Source organism: Heloderma suspectum, chromosome 5 (assembly GCF_057233095.1).
Source record: "Heloderma suspectum isolate Gila_16-S chromosome 5, 16-S_ref, whole genome shotgun sequence".
Classification (NCBI taxonomy): domain Eukaryota; kingdom Metazoa; phylum Chordata; class Lepidosauria; order Squamata; family Helodermatidae; genus Heloderma; species Heloderma suspectum.
In genome coordinates, this window is record NC_139462.1 from 115,902,629 (window position 1) to 115,923,745 (window position 21,117).

At 42.7% G+C, this 21,117-nt stretch overlaps 1 protein-coding gene across 9 annotated transcripts in view; it reads left to right on the forward strand.

Moving 5' to 3' along the window:
• LOC146344286 (uncharacterized) overlaps positions 1–21,117 on the forward strand; it is a 110,296-nt gene that overhangs the window by 39,701 nt on the left and 49,478 nt on the right. For 5 of the 9 annotated variants that reach the window (XM_084857046.1, XM_084857045.1, XM_084857048.1 and 2 more), the window contains one exon: positions 12,564–12,693. In XM_084857046.1, the coding sequence (XP_084713172.1) occupies positions 12,564–12,693 (130 nt within the window). Of the gene's footprint in view, positions 1–12,265; positions 12,346–12,563; positions 12,694–21,117 lie in introns of all 9 variants that reach the window. The other 4 variants (XM_084857044.1, XM_084857042.1, XM_084857043.1 and 1 more) reach the window with 1 other exon arrangement.

Here is a 21,117-nt window from a genome sequence, read left to right on the forward strand (position 1 = left end):
AGCCAGCTCCTTGGTATACACCTGAGCTGAGGGCTATGAAACAAAAGAGAAGACAGCTAAAGCGCAGGTGGAGGAAAACTCATGCTGAGTCTGATCAAACCCAGGTTAGAGCTCATTATTGAGCCTACTCTGTGGTGGCGATGGTGACAAAAAGGGAGTTATTTTCCACCACAATTACATCTTCTCATTGTTGTCCAGCGGAGCTTTTCAAGCAGTTCGTGGTCTGCCACAACCTGGGCCAGGGAGAGAAACAGTGGAACCCTCAGTAGCACACTGTGATGGGTTTGCACGGCACTTTGAAGATAACGTTGCTCAAATTCATCACTAATTGGACACTGCAGTCAATGCAGTTCCATTAGCAAAGGTGCCCAGAGCACAATAAAATATAACAATTACAGAATTTTTTTTTTTTTTAAGTACCCAACCTAAAAAGACTCACTTAAAGTCTGAAGGCCTTCTAAAATAAAATGGCCTTGGCCTGCCATCATTGCAGGCTTTTAAGAAGGCCTTGAAAGCATATTATTTTACTGTGGCCTTCCTTCTCTTTATATGACTGCTATTGTTGCTGTTACTGTTGTTATTGTTATTGTTGGCTGTTATTGTTTTTATTGCTTTTAATATTTTAACTGGTTTATGTATTTTATTGGTGTAAGCTGCCTTGGGAGGACTTCTGCCCTGAAAGGCGGTCAAGAAATGTTTTAAATAAATAAATAGGACAGCAGAAAGAGAGCAAACCTAGCCTCCCTTGGGAGGGAGTTCCACAGCCTGAGAGCTTTTTGCCCTCCCTCGGGTCACCACCAAATGCACCTCTGAAGGCAGTGGTCTCAAAAGAAGAGCCTCTTCAGATGATCTTAATAACTGGGCACGCTTGTATGGTTCTTGTAGCCTGGTCCCAAGCCAGATAGGATTTTTTAGGTTATAACCAGCACTTTAAATTCTGCCTGGAAAAAGACTGGTAGCCAGTGAAGCTGTTGTAACAAGGGAGTCACATGCTCCCTGTAACTAGCCCCGATCAACAGCCTGCCCTCAGAATTCTGGACCAGCTGAACTTTCTGAAGAGTTTTAAAAGTTAGCCCCATGTAGAGCGCATTACAGTAGTCTAAACAGAATGTAACTAAAGCATATGTGACTGTGGCTAAATCAGATGTCTCTAGGAACAGGTGCAGTTGGCGCACTAGTCTCAGCTGTGCAAACATACTCCTGGCCACTGCCGAGACCTGGGCATCCAGGTTCAGGGCTGAGTCTAAGAAAGCCTTAATCTTCAGGGGGAGTGTAACCCCATCCAGCACAGGTTGAATCCCTATTCCCTGATCTGCCTTTCGATTGATCAAAAGCACTTATGTCTTGTCTGGATTAAGCTTCCATTTGTTTGCCCTCCTCCAGTCTCTTACCAACAGCACTGATTTATGATGCATGAACAGCAGCTGCATGGCCAAGGCTTCCTGGAAAGCCATGGCCACAGAGAGCCCCTGCTGGCCTTACTGCTCTGGAGCAGCAAAGGTGGGTGGGGAAGGCTGGGTGATCCTGCCTGAAAGTGCTTGAGGAGACCTTAACCAGCAGTTGCCCAAACAGCCACTCCTCCTCTGGTCTTCCCATTGGGAAAAGCCAGTAGGGGTATTGAGTAGTGCTGCTCAAAGGCACTCAGGGCACCTCTGAGCAGCACTGCCCACTCCCCTCCGCCGTCCTTTCTATCAGGAAGGATCAGTGGGTGGGACACTGGGTGACACTGCTTGATCACTTTCCAGGCACTTCTGACCAGCACTGTTCTGGCCTTTCTATAGGGAAAGGTCAGTGGAGGGGATGTTGGATGATGCAATTCAAATGCAGTTTGGGCTCCTCCCAGCAACACTGACCAACCTGGCATACTCTCCCCTATGCCATTCCCTCGGGAAAGGCTGGGGGAGCAGGCTCTTCTGTTGAAGAGGGGGGCTGGCAACTACAATTTTTGGCTTAGCCAGCAATCCCAGCCAAAAATGGTAAGCCCCTGGATTTGTGGTTTGGCTTTTATACTTTATTATTTTGTATTTTTGGTTGATTGTGAGCCACCTTGTTTGACCATATTAATGCAGACAGCTAAGATGGAGTTTTTAAAAGATAAATAAATTTTACCTCTCCATCCTACACTGCAGTCAGAAGTACTACAGTCGAGGAAAAAACTTAATTGCATGGTTCTGCTGATTAGTGTGAGCCAAGAAGTCCCCTGCTCATCTCTGCAATGAACTCACAGTAGCCGTCAGCCTCAACCTACCTAACCCCACCCCGATCTTCACTTTTCGGATGATAATATCACCTACCTTACAAGGTTGTAAGAATTACTTGAGAAATGTGTCTTTCAATACCCCTAAAATAAATGTTAAGAATTATTATGTCATTCAAGTTCAATGTTAAGCTTTATTTTTTCATTCAGCTATGCTGATATTCTTAAGAACTTCTTTTTAAATGCCTCTTCAGAGACCGGGAAAGAGCCATCTGGCTGTGCAATCCTACTTCTGTCAACTCAGAAGTAAGTCCCATTGAGTTCTGTGGAGCTTACTCCCAGGTAAATGTATGTAGGATTGCAACCTTACTTTGGTTTATTTGAAGAAGAAAGCCAGTGTGTTGTAGCAGTTACAGTGTTGGATGATGGCCAAGGTTCAAATTCCTATTCAACCATGAAGCTCACTGGGTGACCTTAGGCCGGCCACTGTTCCCACCCAACTTACTTCACAGGGTTGTGAGGATAAAAAAGAAGTCAGATTGAGCTCATTGGAGGAAAGGCAACCTGCATGCGTGCTGAGGGCATCAGCTAATGCCATTTTGCATATTCCACTGGAGGTGAGTCTTACATTTACAAAGGAGAGGGCTTTTTCAGTAGTGGCATCCCAACTGTGGAATGCTCTCCCCAAGGAAAAATGTATATATGTATTATTAACAGTTACATGCCTCCTAATCTACTAAAAAGCCATCAAGGCAATGTACAATGATTTCAAATAAAAACGAGAAAATTAAAAATAGTAAAACATTTTTAAAAGCTACACATTTTAAAGGCTAATTTGAAAAGATGTATCTTTACACCCTTTCTAAAGGCAAAGAGAGTGGAGGCCAACTATAGTTCTTGAAGGAGCACATTCCATAATTTGTGCGCAATATAAGAGAGCCTTTTCACACATGCCTGACAAATGGGCCTCTGCAAGTAATAATACCCTCAAAAGGGCCTCTCTTTCAGATCTTAGTACTCAGGCAGGTTCATGGCGAAATAGGTGGTCCTTAGATTACTAGGTCCTGAGCTGTTTAGGGCTTTAAAGTTTAAGACCAACACTTTGAATTGAGCCTGGAAAGCAACTGGCAACCAGTGCAGATCTTTCAGGACAGGTATAATTTGGTCCTAATGCCATGAACCACTTAGCCTAGCTGCCACATTTTACACCAATTGAACCTTCCAGACACTCTTCAGGGGTAGCCCCACATAGAACACATTGCCATATTCTAAACATGATGTAATCAAGGCATGGATAATTTGCCAGGTCAGACCACTTCAGGAAAGATTGCAGCTGGCACACAAAGCGTAATTGTAAAAATGCCTCCACTTGAAGCTCCAGGGGCAAAGTAGGATCAAAGAGCACTCCAAAACTACTGATCTGATCCTTCCAGAAGGGTTTGCGTTCCCTAAACAGGTTGAATTTCAATCCCTGAGTCAGGCTTTCTACTCACCTCCATCTTGTCTGAGTTCAACCTCCACTTATTCACCATCCAGCCCATTATTGAACCCGGGCAACTTTCAAGGGTTTCAGATGCTTCCTTGACGTTAGGTGACAAAGAGCAATCGAGTTGGGTGTCGTCACCATATTGGTGGCACCCTACTCCAAAGCTATGAATGATTTCTCCCAGTGATTGCATGTAGATATTAAACGACATAGGGGACAAGATAGAAATCTGTAAAATATCACAGGCCGGTGGCCGTGGAGTTGAACAGTAAACCCCCAGTGCCACCTTCTGGACATAGCTTAATGGAAAGGACCAGAACCACTGCAAAACAGCACCCCCAAAGCCCAGACTTGCCAGACAGTCTACAAGGATACCATGGTTGATGGTATCAAAAGCCGCCAAGAGGTTCAGGTGAACTAATAGGGTTATGCTCTTGGCTATGCCAGTTCTTGGCATAGGTCATCCACAAAGGTGACTAAAGTGGTCTCAGTCTCATATTCCAGCTGAAAGCCCAATTGAAATGGATCCAGAAGCATCTGGAGTTGCACTGCTACCACCTTCTCGATTTCCTTAGCCAAGAATGGTACATTTGAGACTGACCTATACTTAGACAGATCTCCTTAGTCAAGGGAAGATTTCTTTAATAAAGGTCTTATAACTGCCTCCTTTAAGCAGGAGGGAACAACCGCCTCTGGTAAAGAGACATTAATTACTTCCTGTAGCCATGGCATTAGTTCCATATTGGCTGATTTAAATCAGCCAAGAAGAGCAAGGGTAGAGTACACAGATGGTGGCCCTCTTCACTCCCGATACCCTGTCCACATCCTTGAGATTCCCAAACAACGGGACAAGTGGTTGCCCAGGTTACATCACTCAGGCCTGCCCCATATAAATGTTTATATAAAACATTGTTTGTATAAAACATTGGACAGCATATTGACTGAGGGGGGTTACAAATTTGTACTTGCAGCTGACCCACCCCTCAACCTGAAAGACACCTTGAAAGCCCAGCATAACTGTAAGAGCAGGCCTCCGCCCTTTTCCCTAGCTCTGAGCTGGTGAGGGGGAGCCTTGTTTTATCATGCTTGACCGCTTCTGGGGCTTAGCATTAAGACATCCCCACTAGTTTCTGAGCCTTGAAGAGGTTCAGCATGAGGCTAGTGAGATCCCTCGCCCTTCTTCTGAGCCAAAAAAAGGAGGATATCTCCCATAGCAGATCAGTTAAGCCTAAAATAATCCATTTATATATTGACCCATCCTAAACATTTTTCATACTGATCCAGTAAACAATAATCCCTGGGAGGTTAGGAGGTTGATAAAATATATTGTTTTGTCTTTTAGCCCACTGAGCTAGGGCAAACATTCTTACCAATCTGATGGTTAATGCTGAACATTATATATACATATACATACATATATTGCAAGGTGTGCTCCCCAATAGATACAAAGTGGTGGACCTGCAGAAATCATGTGTGTAATCACAGTTTATATAAAACTTAACCACATCTGGCTTTGCCGTGCAGCAAGGTGAAACATCCTATTTAAGGAAGCACCAGCAGGGGTGGAATACAATGCCCAGAGCGCGTTGTGGATCACCCACACCTCCAGTACAGTGTCCTCTATGAGTTGCCACAGCATCACATCTGGGCCAATGCTTTACTTGGGTGCCAGACACTGTCAAGGGTACTGTCACTATGTGAAATAGCCAAAATATGTATAAATGAATAAGGAACACAAACCTCCAGGGGAGTGTCTTCTGCAAGCTGGCAGACAATTGCATTTGACTGCCAGACATTGTGAAGCATGGCACACCATAATAGTAATATCCTATGTAGTAGAAATGAATATGAAACTGGAGATGTACACCTCACAATAATCTTTGGGCCACCTCACCCCATATACTCAAACCTCCCAGAAAGTGTCCTCTACAAGCTGGCCAACCATCACATTTGTCATAATATGTCATTTGTCAAGCATACAGGACCATGCCAATAATAGTGAAAACATATATAAATGAGTAAGGAGCTGGAGGTATATACCCCAAAGAAAGCTTTGAGTCACCCCAAGTCATATATCCAGACCTGCAGGACAGTGGCCTCTATGAGTTGTCCTGGTAGCGCATCCAGCCCAACACTGCAATGTTTGCACCTTGTGTTGGACCAGCAGGACAGATTGGGGATTCTGTTGGTGTTGAGCAGCCCACCCTGCTGCTCAACAATTTCCCTATCTGAGCTGATGGAGGTGGTTTCAGGTGTGCTGTTGAGGTCACCCAGACTGTTTAACATTCATGCTGAGGGCACCTTGTCTAGGGCAGGATTTCATGGTCTCCATGACAGCCGTGGAACTGTCCCAACGTGTCATCAGCCCAATACATGTAGTGAGGCATAATCTAGACTTGGTTTTCTCAACTGGATATGAAGATGGTGATCTGAAGGTGAGGGACTTCGAATCAGTTCCTTTTCTTTGGTCAGATCATCACCTGCTGATGTTTAAACTATGGCAGCTTTTCCCTTCTGTAAGGCTGGGGGACCTATTAAGATGGTCTTCCCCCAGAGACTAATGGATCTGGATGGTTTCCAGAAGGCTCTGGGGAGGTTTCCTGATGGTATAGCTAGCTCTCCTGATAAACTCTGATTTATCTGTTGAATGCAGAACTGACCCAGGCAGTTGACACGATTGCTCCTGAGTGCCCGCCCTCTCCAGAGTGGAGCTTATATACAACTGCTCCATGGTATACTCCAGAGCTGAGAGCGATGAAGCAAAATAGGAGACGCCTTGAGTGCAGATGGAGAAAAACTAGTGGGTGCAACCAAACACTGGTGTGTGCCTATGGTTACGTATATTGAGGGGCAGTGAGGGTGGCAAAGAAACAACTTGCTGCTTCTATTGAATTATCTATTTGCCATCCAGTGAATTGTCCAGGGGCTATTACATGCTGGCCTTAAGGACATTGTAGACCCATCTGAGGCCTGCTGTAATACATTTGCTAGGCTATTCCAGGATAAAATACACTGCAGTGCTACAGTAGGTGTATCAGGTGAGGTATCCAGAACACAGCCTTGTCCATTTTTCTTGGGTGAGTTTCCATTGATACAACCTGAGCACATTGACAAGATTCTTGGACGGGTTCATGCAACCGCTTCCGTATTGGATCCTTGCCCCTCTTGGCTTATAAAAACTGGCAAGGAGGGAACAACTGGCTGGGCCAGGGAGGTAATTAATGCCTCCTTGCAAGAGAGGGTGGTCCTGGGCCACATGAAAGAGGCGGTGGCGAGACCACTCCTGAAGAAATCCTCCCCAGACCCAGAAAACCTTAATAATTTTAGGCCTCCAAACACTTTAAAGCATAGTGATCCCATGCGAATAATATCCATTGTATGGAAAAATTAATACAGAAGTGGAGGTGTGCACCCACAATAACCTTTGGACCACCCCAAACCTCCAGGGGAGTGTCCTCTGTGATACTGTCAGGTAAGTTGGCTGTTGCCCACTGGGTATGATATGATCTTTTTCTTTGCTGGGAAAGGCAGAAAAGGTAGTTTAGGACACATGGTACAAATTTCTAGAAGTCAATGCTGCATTTCTGACACTGACAAAAGCCCCAACACACATCCCTGACTATACCATGGTGCTATTTAAACAGTTGGTAGTGCCTCTGTGATAGAAGCTGTGGATTCTGTAAGTTCAATGAGGAAAACCAGCATTTATTTTCAAGAAGGTCACAATTCCTGGAAAATATTTCGCCAATACAGATGTCTCTCAGACTGCACACAATGTGTGCAATCTATCAGTACATGAATGGGGAAAGGTTTTTCAAAGTTCCCAAGTCCTGCAGATTGGGATTGGGAGAGGAAAGGTGGATCTCAATGGCAATCAAAATGGATGGCTCAGGAAAAGTGCTACAAATCAATTCACTGCAACTGTAAGAAGGCATTCAGAGAGTTGCACTATGCAAATGCTACAGTACCACCTTAATTGCACTGCTCTTTGCTACCATGAAGGAAACTGTTCTCACAAATAATTTAGCTTGAATAACAGTAATGACATTATGTACTTCACAGAGTACACTTATGCCATAGACAGAACAGCTACCTAGCTTTCCCGTTGAAGTTCATCAGTAAATAAGTACATGACCACAGCCATATTTATGTCCCATAAATCAATGTATGTCCCATACATTTGCGCACATAACCATGAAATTTGCAAGTTTAATGTGGAGTTATTAATGTTTGGTATTAATATGAAGTCAATGATTGATATAAAATAATTTTTCAGAAACAGTATCTTGCATTGTGTCACAACATTTTCTAGTGAGCCACTTGCATTTATGTTGATTTAAGCAGATGCTCTAGGATTTATTTATGTATTATATTTTATGCCATCCCATAGCCGAAGCTCTCTGGGCAGTTCACAACAATTTCATACTGCGTTGTGAACAGGCACACTCCTTGTTTTGTGTTTTTTGTCAATTTAAATTTGTCATCTAATTTTGTTGGGACTTTACAATCACTGGGAACGTTCTCTCGATGTGGAGAATATTAATTTATAAGCAAAAAGTTTAAAAATGAAAACAAATTTATTTGAAAACAGAAGTAAATTGGGGGGGATCCATATAAGGAAATGCTTAGGCAGTATCACTGTATATCCGTGGCCTGCTTGATGCTTTCAACTCAGTGCACAATTTGATCCAAAACGTTGGCTTAACTGCTCCTCTACCAGACTTTGAGATTACTTTGGAAAGGCTCTGAAAGCAACGAGATGTCTTGCCATTCTCCAAAGATAGTGCTGGGTCTGGCAAGTATTCTACCATTCTCTGTTCTGAGGAGAAGTGCATTTATTTTTCTGGTGAAATAGCCTGTCAGCTCATGGTTTCTTGCTGAACAAGCTGTTAAGAATTATATATTTTGATTCTTTTAAGTTTAGTTACATAGTAATTTGCCATCTATACATTGTGCTTGCTGCCATTTGATTTCAACTTGATTGGCTTCACTCCGAGAACCATGTAATATTCCTGGATTATTATTCCTAAATGGTTTATTAAATTGTCACTCAGGTTCAATATGCTTTATCAGATTAAAATAGCTGGTTCAGTGCCAGATTTTATGGCAGTTAATATAATACTAGGAAGATCTTTTATGAGTTGATCTACGTGTTATGGTTGTCATTGTTAGAACTTCAGATAAGAGATTTGTATTGGCAAGGCCATGTTGCCCAGATGTTGTTCTGTGGGCCACTTGTATGATTTTCTAATTATTTTTTATTTTTTAATGCTTTGCAATTTATTAAACTTTATGAAATGAAAACCACATGCTTTAAGCTTTGACAAATTCCAGGATTCCAAATCTTGTCATAAGAAACTTTCTTTTTAAAGAGTCTCCCATAGGAGTTATACCTGAGCACAGACTTGCTTTTTGTATTATCATGCCACTTGTATGATCACATACATTTTAACTCTTTTTAATTAACAAGTATGTTTTAATTATCCATCCATACTTATATCAGCAACTTTTTAATTTTCTTTACCATTTAGTGCTCTGATTGTTTCTTGCTGTGTCATCGTTCATCATATGGACTGGTCTAAGCATGAGCTGTCATATGAACATAAGAAGCCTGAATCAGACTATTGGTTAATCTAGCTCAGTATTGTCTATATCAGCCTTCACCAGTGTGATACCCTTCAGATGTTTTAGAGTATAACTCCCATCATCCCTCACCATTACCATACTGGCTGGGGCTGATGGGAGTTTTAGTCCAAAACAACTGGAGGGCACCACGTTGGCGAAAGTTGGTGTACGTTGATGGGCAACAATTTTCCAGGGTTTTAGACAGGGCTCCTTCCCAGCCGTATCTGGAGATGGCAGCGGTTGAACCTGGAGCCTTCTGTGCGTAAAGCACATTGCTTTCCCAGCCCCCACACCCTGCTGCGAGCCAGCCCTCCCTCCTTTAAAAAAAAATAATCTGGCAGCAGCAGCTCCTCCATCTCCTAGCCACTTCTTTCTCCTGCTGCTAACTCAGCTTGGAGGTTCTCCGGCTTCTGAGGAGATGGAACCAGTGGCAAGAGGCAGGAGTGGGTCCCTACCAGCAGCCAGGCAGATGAGCCTGCACCGTAGCGGCCATTTTACAATAACTTTTTTTTAGTAGCAGCAATCTGAAACAATCAGATGCTGCCTTTGGGGGGACATGGCCAGTGATGGCACAGGAGTGGTGAAGGGGCAGTCCTGACATTGCTGATGTGTCCTCATTGGTCATATCCCCCAAAGGCAGCATCTGATTGGTTCAGATCGCTGCTATTGAAAATGTAAGTTTTTTTAAAAGTTATTTTAAAATGGTGTGCCACAGTAAGTGCAGGCTTGCCCAGCCAGGGGCTGTGATGCTTCCTTTTATTAGCACCTGAGGCTAGCCAGGCTAGCAGGGAGGGAGGATGAAGAAGAGCCACCGCCAGGTAAAACGAAGAAGAAAGGCTGGTTGGCAGCAGCAGGAAGTGGCTGGTGGTTGTTTCGGGATTCGCTTGACTCCGGGGGCCCAGACCTGTGTCCTGCAGTCTGGCCCTGGTTGCACCACTGGTTCTGCAACTGAGCCACAGCTTCTTCTGGGTGTTGCTATGCCAAAGCCCTATCTGCCTTTTAGATCTCAAGAACCTTTTGCGTTAGAAATGGTATGAGCTGGTGTTAGACTACATTGATCTGAGCAGCAAATATTGGTTGTTTGGTTGGTGGACACTGCCACTAGAACTACTTAGAGAACACACAGTGGCAACTAAAGCCCACTGGGGCTGATGGGGCAGAGGGCAAGTCACCAGAGGTGAAGCCAACTACAGTCTTTTGAATTCATAGCAGCCAACAACCCATAGTCCATAGTGCAGAAAAGGTAAACTGAAACACATGAACTGTCAGATCATGGTTGAAAAGCAGAGGGTTTTTGTGGGGTGGGATGTAATATTGTCAGTGCAAAAGAGAAAAGTGGTCTTTTGAATTCACAGCAACCTGCACCAGAGAAATCCATACAAACAACACATTCCACCTCTCATTACAGTACATTGCACAGGAAAGGGAAACTAAGTCATGCACATTAACATAAAGATCAGGAGTGCAAAGCAAGGTTTGGGGGAGGATTTTTTTTAAAAAAGAAAGCCAACACAAGTCTGAAAAACTATTTAGAGCTCTATACAAGCCTAAAAAAAATAAAAGGAAAATAGCCTGGAAATCAATGCAAGCTTAAAAAAAAACTTGTACATAGACCTGAACTCAACACAAGCCTTTACAAAAAATAATAATAACGAAGCCCAGAACTCAACACAAGCCATTAAAAAAAAACAATTGCACAGGCTGAAGCTGAATGCAAGCCCGTTAAAAACAGAAGAATTACACAACCCATACAACCCTTAAAAAGAATTTTAAAATGTACCTTCTGGCTCATGCTGCTGCCTGCTATGGTCTGGATTTGGTGGCTGCAGTGCTGGCAGGCCTGCCTCTCCCTCCCTCCCTCCCTCCCTCCCTCTCTCTCCCTCTCTCTCCACAAACACAGAGAGATTGATTAAATTGCACTCATGGATTGTGTCATTCTGCCTGCTGCTGCTGCAACAGAAAAGAGACCAGATCAAGGCTTGGCTCCAGACCTCTGTCTAACTCCATGCTGCTGCTGCTGAGCTGCTCAAAGAATGTGCTCTGCTCTTGGAAAATTGCTTCCCTGTCCATTTGCTTGTTTGCTTGCTTTCTCCTTTCTGCACATGCTTGGCTTTTAAAAGATAACACCTAGGGATTGTCTGGGCGCGGACGGCTTCATAACCATAAGCCCTCAGCTAAAAAACATATCAGGGGACCAGCTATGCCCACATACGGCACCCAGGCAGTATGGTACGGTCAGACAACCTGGAGTCTTATATCTATGTTCCGATAGTGCTGCCCTGTGGCAGAAGATGACGAGGCAAGCAGAAGGATGCATGCATGATTTTATTCTGCAACTTGCAATTTTGGGGCAGTGATGACTGGGGACATAGAGGGGACAGAGCCAGAAAGAGGAAACTGTGTGTGTGCTGCGGAAAACTGGTGGTGAGTTTGACACAGTGGGGGACAAAAGACAGGGCTACCTGCTCCCAAATGGACCCATCACGTCTGAGAACCCGTCTGGAAAAGTGGTGCATCAATATTGTAAATAAACAACGTCCCATGGTTCTCACCAGACTCAGTCTAAATGATATAAGAAGAGGAAGAGTCAATGTTTCTTAAAGCAAATAACTTTTCAAATATCCCCGTATTAAAAAAGCAGTACACATTAGTGGGTTGGATCCAGAGCTAGTTAGTCATGCTTAGGTCCACTTGAAATCAAAGTTAATCATAACAAACTTCTCATGATGATTTGTAATAAAGTTGCTCTGGATCCAACCCAATATATCAGTATGAAAACAATTGGTCTGTTTAGATGTGATCTTCCTGATGCTGCCAGTTCAACCTAAAATTCTCTTTTCTCAAGTATAGTTACACAATGCCATACAATTAATAAGGGAATTGCTTTTGTAGTAGTGAATTATAAGTTGTTTTAGCACCTTATGTTTACAATTTGCATTTAATTTCCCCCCCCTTAGACTGTGAACCAGAAGAAGTGACTGACTGGTCTATGGACGAAAAATGTTCCTTTTGTAATTTACATAAAGAAACAGTCAGTGTAAGTAGTGCTATAAACTGTTTAAACAGATGTTTTAAAAGATTTTTCAGTTTCTTATCTGAATTCAAACTATTGGAAAGTATAAAATGTTGGATGAATGCATACTTTTATAATGGATGGACATTTTTCTTGGTAACCACTTACAAGATTTGTCAGCTTTTTACCCCCACCCCCATTAGCCCTTATTTAGATTTGTGGGTTTTCTTTATACCTTTTAGGATCATACAACAGTTATTGGTTCTTTGCAGTCACCGCCTACAGAGGAACTATCATCTCAGGGCCAGTCCAACACTGATAAAATTGAGTGCCAAGCAGAGAATTACCTAAATGCACTCTTTCGCAAGAAAGGTAATATTTTATTTTGGTTGTTATTGTAAAATTGATTTGTAATATCATTATAGATATAAACAATCTAGTGTTTCTTCCTCCTAGTTTTCAGTGCAAACATCCATATTTCATAGTCTCATTCCACTAGGATTTTCTGTCAAATTTTCCTCCTCTCATGTTCTATTTGTCATCTTTGTCCAGCTGTAACTTCCTAAATTTTCCTAAATTATTTTAAAGTGTAAATAGTTTTTCAATTGTTACGTTATTTATATATATTTATTTTATAGTAAAACTGCTTTAAGGGGAAAGTAGATTTTTCAGAGTTTCATAATGGATCTTGTAAATTTTCAGATGTGTAATTTAAACTCTAGCAGTATTACACAACGATCCTAGAATCTTAATTATGCGGGGGGGGGGGGAGTAGGGAAGATACTCTACTGCTGTGCCAGTAGAATGGTCCCATATTGTATACGTGTCCAGTACATATAAAGGGGTACACACTTGAAAAATCCAAAAATGGAGGGGAAATGACATCGTGCCAAACAACTTCACCAAAGCCCACCAGTTAGGGACTGTGCTGCCGCCGACATCCCCATGCTGCCCATGTACAGAGAGAGCCAATTAACTCAATGATGATGTACCCAGCACTCTTCCTGCATCACAATATACACACCATGCACAATTAGCCATAATGGTATAGGCGGTAATGGTCTGGCTACTACCATTACCCATCCATCTTAGAGGCAGGGGTTTGAGTCTCCTTATGCTGTTCACAAGCACTGTTGTGGAGCACAGCATGTGGAGGCAAGGAAGGAGAGCCCACACCACACAGCACCCTCAGCAGGAGGCCTGCAGAAAGCACGCACAGCCATGGAGACGAGGGTTTAAGACCCATCAAGGGAAAGAAAGACTGTGTTGCTAAGCAGCCAAAGGGAGGAGCTGGGATAGGCAACAAAGGCAGCCACAAACTCAAAACTCACACTGCAAACACCACACAGCAGTTTTACAGAGCAGACACAACTCAAATACATCATGGGGCATTTGTCTTCCCCCTGTCTACAGCTTCAACACTCAATCATAGGTGCCAGTAATACAGGATGCAGGAGGAGCCCTGGTCCTGTGGAAAAGCTTGTGTTTTATTTACTGGGAATTCCAGTTTCTAATCCAGGGTATAACCCCACCCTGGTGGGAGGTGTAACCTGGCTCCTGCATGGCTCAGCCAGCCCTTTTGTCCCATCCCTTCTTATTTGCAACCCACATGACCAATCCACCCATCCCCTCCTATTTTCCCCCATAGGCCAGGCCAGCTGGTTAGCATCCCGGCAGGACTCACTGCCTCTCTCCCACATCATCCTTCCTCCCCCTCCCTCCCCCACCCAGCTGCCTCATACCTCCTGACAGGTGCATCCATCCCACTCATGCACCCTGAAAGTCTTCTCCCCCACAGTCCAGGAAACCTAAGGAGGGGCCACTGGCCCTGAGCTAACCAAGCTTCCTGCTCATCCCTGTCAGTCCCATCTTGAGGCCAGCTGAAGCAAGATGGAGTGGGAGAAAGGGATCCTAACAACAAAAGAATCCCTAACAACGAAGAACCAACACATGTAGCAAAGTCAAAGCATTTCTTGAACAGCGGGATGGAGCGGATCTTGAAAGGGAAAGACAGTTGGTGGGGTTCCCAACCAGTCACTTCAGCAGGGTTCTGCTGACAGCTGGGTAGTAGGTGCAGTGTCCCTTATTGTATCAGCTCCGTATTAGGAACATCTTCACCAGTTATATAACTGGCTGTTATGGAGCTTGCCAGGATGCAGGAACCTACCTGGAACAAGTAGGTTGGGAATGCCACGAAAGAACAGTTGAGAGCATTGTGGTCGCCACTGCTGTTCATGAAGTGGGCCTCTCTCCTAGTGTGCAGGTGTCGGAAGTACCTGTGGGAGAATGGCCTTTGGAGAGCAAAGGGAGATATAGAGCGAGGATAACAAACAATGTTCAACACCTAGGCACAGTCCCTGAAGCTGGATGCACAATTTGTGCATTTGTTTGTGAGGGAGTGGGAATGGATAGGAAACGGTACCAATGGGGCCAGTGCTCATTCCTCTGTCTCTCCCCGCCCCCTGCCCCATGGGTGGGAGACTGCAGTGACCGAGTATACCTCTATCTTTTGGAGGTGGAATGCTGTGTGTTCCTTCACAGCTTGTGCTTTTGCATGCATATGTGCTGTGCTCCTCAAACCAAAAGTACACAGGAATATTCGGCCAGTAGTGGCAACAGCTGGAGTGGAGTGCCTGGCCTTTGCCAGTACAGATATTGTGGGAGACATTGTTTCCTGTTATTGGATGGGGAAGAATGTTAGAGCAATATAGTTCAAACAAGCCACAGTATTCACATATGACAAAGGATATGTAGGGAGACATGGGAGACAGTTGCACTTCGTGGCATGCTTGTCTTCTTCCCTCGCTTACCTGTGTTGGATGTTCTGTCCTGACACCCCCCAGTTGTTGGAGTGCGGTTGAGCGTTTGTGTCTGAAGTTCCAAGGAAAGGTACCTGTTAGGGTTTTAGAGAGGTTTTTGCAATAAACTCTCCTCGGGATGTTATGGAGGCAGGCTGTTTTGTGTACAAAGTATGCAAAACATACTTTTCAAAACATACGTACACAAAACAATGCGAAGTCAATGGGAGGGAAAACTTTCTGCCAGGTCTGAGGCTGGTGTAAAATTGTGTCATTAATGAGTGTGTGGCCGTGGTCTAGAGTATTGGATACAGTGTAAGTGTGTTCCTTCCCTGGGCCCACCCATATTTCCACCTATTTAACTGTTCTGCCAACATACCTTCACCAGCAGAAGAACTGTGACAGTGGAGTGTTCCACTAATATATTTTTCAAGCCAGCAGTGTATCTCAACTTCTGTTGGCATAGTAGGGTGTCCACCAAATCCTATGACCCCTCAGCTGGCAAACCTTGAAAATAGGATAGCTCTGTTAGTTACTGAAGCCTGAATTAGTTCAGTACTGTGTGAGAAAAGTCACTGGAAAAGACCCTGATGCTGGGAAAGATTGAAGGCAAAAGGAGAAGGGGACGGTAGAGGATAAGATGGCTAGATAGCATCACCAATGCAATGAATATGAACTTGAGCACACTCCGAGAGAGAGCAGAGGACAGGAAGGCCTGGCATGCTATGGTCCATGGGGTCACGAAGAGTCGGACATGACTTAACGACTGAACAACAACTGTGTATTGATTGTTTTGATGATTGAATTCTACCAGTTTCTTAGGTTAGGGGATAGAGAAGTACAGTTTATAGCATATTAGCTTTGGATGTTGGAGACCTAGATGCAAATCCCTACCTAGCCAGTTCAGTTCCAAATGCTAGTTGTGTCTTCCTTCTAAATAGTTTGGATCCGATATGACTTGGATCACTTCTCCCCGTCTGAGCCTATAAAATACTTTTGGTCTGTTGGGAATGAGGATGTCATATTTAAAAGTTTATCTGTGTGCCAAATTTAAGAACATAAAAGATGGCTTTGCTAGATCAGGCCAAGGGTCCATCTAGTCCAACATTCTGTTTCTAACAGTGTCCAGCCATATTTCCCTGGGAAGCTTGCTCAAAAGCATGATGTGATCACCATTTTCTGTTTGCTTCTGCCAGGATCTGGTCATTAGAGGTTTGTTGTCTCTGAAAATACAGGTTTAATTTAGTTGTTCTAGTTAATAGCTATTTTATTTTTGTTGAGATTTATAGCACCCTTTTCCCCTCCAGACAGGGATATCTAAAGTGGCTAATAATATAAAGGTAAAATAATCGAACATTAACCACCCTATTAAAGTAGAAAAATAAGAGCAGGAGACACAAGCAAATAATCAACAGACAGCCAGTTTAAATTAAAATTCTAAAAATGATATAAAAGAGAACTCAGCAGCATTAAAATCAAACGCTTGCTGGAACAGAAAAGTTCCTAAGTAGCAGAGGAACCTAACCTCTCAGAGCAAGGAATTTTGCATACTGGATGCTACTCCAGAAAAAGCTCTCCCGTACGTTGTCAGCTGTACCTCAAATGGCATTGGCATGTGGAGGACTCGTGAAGGGGAAGCAGTCCTTTAGGTAATGTGCCCTCAAAAATGAGGGCCAAATGTAGCTTTTCACTGAATTTCATGTCATCTCCAGGCATTTCCTGGGAACTCCCCCTCCTCCCAGCAGGGCCAGCACAGATAGCTACCGATTGGGTGCCACTTCCAGCAGTGAAGACATTTTCCAGCAGCAGTGTACCTTGCCTGCCTTACTGCTCTAGTGGAAATATTCCCTGAGAGAAGCAGGTGTGTGTCTTCACCTGCCTCCCTTTCCAGAGTTAGTTGTGGTATTGTTTCTGTTAGTCAGTGAATCCCAACTTGAGTAGCCAGAGCTTCAAGAGGTGGCAACATCCCAGCACTGTCTTCTTAGTCATTAAATATTTATATTCATTCATATTCATTCATTCATTTAAAATTTAACCCGCCTTTCAGAATGAACTGCCCTCACATAGCAGCTTACTATATTACATTTAATACCATCAAGAAAATATAATTAACTTATAGTTTTTAAAATAGAATGGCGTCGGAGGCTGGGGGGTATTGGAGTTTAAATTTAATTCTTTAAAGGCAGGGGGGGAAGGGGAAAGAATCTTTTTTCTTCACTTTTCTCCTCCTTTTTCCTTTTTTCTTTTTCTTTTTCCTTCTCTCTTTGTTATTGCAGTGCCCTTATCAGAATATTGTATTGTTGGGAAATTGTAGTATTGATCAGGTTGTTGGCAATTTTGGTATTGTTTGTTTCATTTATAAAGATAAAATAAATAAAAATATATTTTAAAAAAGAAAATATAATTAATAATTGTGTGTGATTCCCGGTTGCTTTTTTTCTGTGGGTGCAGTAGTCCTTGATACAAAAACAAGTTCTTCATCCTTTATTAGGGTCCTGTTGTCCAATTGTTTTAAAAGAGACAGTGGTGAAACCACTTCTGGAAAAGCCAAATTTAGATTCTACAGCTCTGGAGAATTATCACCGAGTCTCCAATGTACTGTTCCTAAGGAAGGTCCTAGTGAGGATGGTGTCTCAGGAAGTCTTGGAGGACCCTGATAATTCCAGTCTGGTTCTGGCCTGTGTTTGGGACAGAAACTGCCTCAGTAACCTTGGTGGATAACTTATTCCAGGGAATGGATGAGGGGAATGTGACCCGGCTGGTTTCTCCTGGACCTCTTAGCAGCTTTCCATCCCAGCAGCCATAGGTTCCTTCTGGAATATCTCTCCAGATTGGGATTTGGAGGCATGGTGGTTCCAGTCCTATCTGGAGGGAAGGGTTCAGAAGCAAGTGCTGGTGGACTTTTGTTCCACACTATAGCCACAGGCCTTTGGGTGCCTGACAGCTCCATCTTGTCCCCCATGGCATGAAACTTCTCAGTGAAGGCATCCAGAGGTTTGGGCTAAAATGTCATCACAATGCAGGTGACATGTAGCTCTACATCTCATTGCCATCGTCTAATTCCAGGGAGGCATTGGCAACCCTAAATATGTGCCTGGGGACAGTTTTGGGATGGATGTGGATGAACAGGTTGATGTTTAATCCAGACAAAAGTGTTGTGGATGGGGAAATCTGCTTATCTGGATGGAGGTGTGCAGCTGACTCTGGATATGGTTGTACTCTTCCTAAAGAGCCAGGGTATACATTTTGGGAGTTCTCCTGTACTCAGCACTTAGAATAGAGTTGCAGGTGGTGTCAATGATGAGTACTTTTTACCATCTGTGGTTTTACCTAGAGAAAGCTGATCTTGCCTCAGTAACACATTCAGACTTAATTGCTGTAATGAACTTTACCTGGGGCTGCCCGTAAAGATGGTCCAGAAACTACAATTGGTGCGGAATGCAGCAGCCTTGTAGGAGCTAGGCATTTGGATCGTGTCATGCCGTTTCTGAGCCAACTACATTGGTTGACAGTTAGTTTCCAAGCCCAGGAGCTATGAGACTGGCAAGTACCAGGGACAGAGCTTTTTCTGTGGTAGCTCCACATCTTTGGAATGCTCTTCCCAAGGAAGTTTGTATGCTGCCCTCCCTTTGCTGGCTTTTAGAAGATTTTAAGGGTGTATTTATTCCAGTCTGCATTTGGTTAATTTTAGTGTATTGTGCTTTTAACTAAGGTTTTATCTGCTGCTGCTGTTTTATTTCTTATATCTTACTTGTTTTAATTATTTGTGTATTGAATAGTGTTTTAGTGTTTGATTATGTATGTTGTATTTTTAACTAAGTTGTAATCTGCTTTGTGAGGGTTTTCCCTGAAATATATTCTACCCTGAAAAGTAGAATATAAAACTAGTAGCAGTAGTAGTAGTACTAGCTGGAGTAGTAATAACCAGCACCTTGAATTTCATTTAAAAATAACCTATGTTCAGTATTAACTGAAGTTTCCAGTCTTACGTGCAGCCATAGGTAAAGTGTGTTACAGTAATCCAACCTCAGCATAATTTATTATATGTGTCAGATTGCAGCTTTGTAGGTGTCAGTGGAAGCAGCGCCTATTCTTGTCTCCACTTTTGTGCAAATATTGTAGGAATTTGACAGAAGCAACAGCTTGGAGATGTAACTAGTCTGCAGTGGTACCAGGACTGCAAAAAGCCAAAGTTTAGAATTTCTAGACATCAGAACTGAAGAAGCAGTTCAGGTCTCCTAACCCCTGTATGCATAAAAGCTTCAACTTCCTCCTCCTCTATGGTTGCTCTGGAGTATAAAACCTTGTTCATCACTGTGGTAGCTATAGAGGTAACAGAAAAGGACTGTAACTGTAGTCATGTATACAGCCAAGCTCTCTCTTGGGCAGCCAGTTCTCTTAAAGGCACCAGCTTTGAGTCTTAATTAGCACTTACACAGTACAGAGTTCACTTGACGCTATCGTCTTGTGGAATAGGGGGCAGAATATCTGATTTTTACAGACATGGCTCAAGCCAACCAGAGTTGAGTCCTTTTAAGTCCCATCCATCTCTGTGGAAAAAAGCTAAGCATCTGCTTAACTTTCATGTTTGAACTGTTTTGGAAATAAGGAAATAGGTAGGACTAGGACTTAATGGCACATCAGGATGTAGACCCTTCAGTGCCAAACATACTGAAGTAGTAACAACAACAAAATCAGCTACTGTTTCCTAATTGCTTTGCATTTATGATTATTGTGTTTTATTTATGTCTTGTCTTATTTTTCTTTTAACTCTGTAAATTGTTTTGCATGTTTTCAAACAGAAAAGTGGGATAAAAAGAATAAATGTTGTCTAAGTCTAGTCTAAAATATCAAGATAATATGCATTAAAACTAGTATAAAATGTGAAAAAAATTACATTAAATTATTTTTTTTTAATTTTTTAAAATTTTTAAAAGTTTAAAATTTTAAATTTTTTTTCCAGAGAAGAGCTGCTTTCTATCCTATGCACATTGCCTTTGATTTCAGACTACTTACATGGTAACCCATCCAACATTTGGCCAAGTTGTGAATGAAACCTATTGTATGCTAAATATAAGCTTTACTGCTTTGGTTCTGAGCCAGGCAAGGGATTAACTTCCAAATGGATTTTATGTAGACTATTTAAGATTAATTTAGTGGTTGCATCCAAAGGTACTCTTCCTCTAGAAGTACCCAGTCTACTTGTTATTACCTATATTAATTTGGTTATGTTACATTTAAAAGACATACAAATAACATGTTAGATACAAAGTGAAAGTTTGTGTTTATGATTCTGTGGCTAAATATTGGGCAGTTGGTCTAGCACAAAAGGACATTTTATGAAAGAATTACTTAAGTAGTTGGCCCCAAAGAAAGGTTTCTGTCTATGTGTGGTACCTATCATTTTCTTTTGGTGACTTTTTAGTGTCAGTGCAGATATAATGCTAAGGATCTCTTAACTATGATCTGTCTAGAGATTGGGAGTGGAACATGGGATTGCTCCCTCCTTCCTCTCAGCCCTTCCCCTCTCTGGAATGAATTCTTCTTGTTTTTCCCTTGCCCAAATCATGATGAAGCTGTAGACTTTTGAAATTATGTCTTTATATGTATAGATTGCCTTTTCAATACTACTAAGTAATTAAAACAGCCAGTTGTCACAACCCCATATGATTATATCTCCCTCCCCAATTTTTTATCCTCTTCCATTGACAGGAATGATTGTCAACAGCTAATTGTTGGCTACCAAACCAAGACACAATTTGTGAATCCCCTGCTCTAAACCATTGTTAAGAGCAGCAGATGGGGTGGGTGAGGAAGGAAACATGATTCTGAGATCTAGTCCTGATACCTTAACTGTGTTTGAGAGACCCAAGCATTACTTTTGCACAGCCCTTTAGAGTGCATTTAATTAATGAATAAGTTCAAAATCTATATCCCGCCTTTCTGAACAAATGTACATTCAGCCTTTAAAGGTTAAAGTTACAAACCCTGGATAATG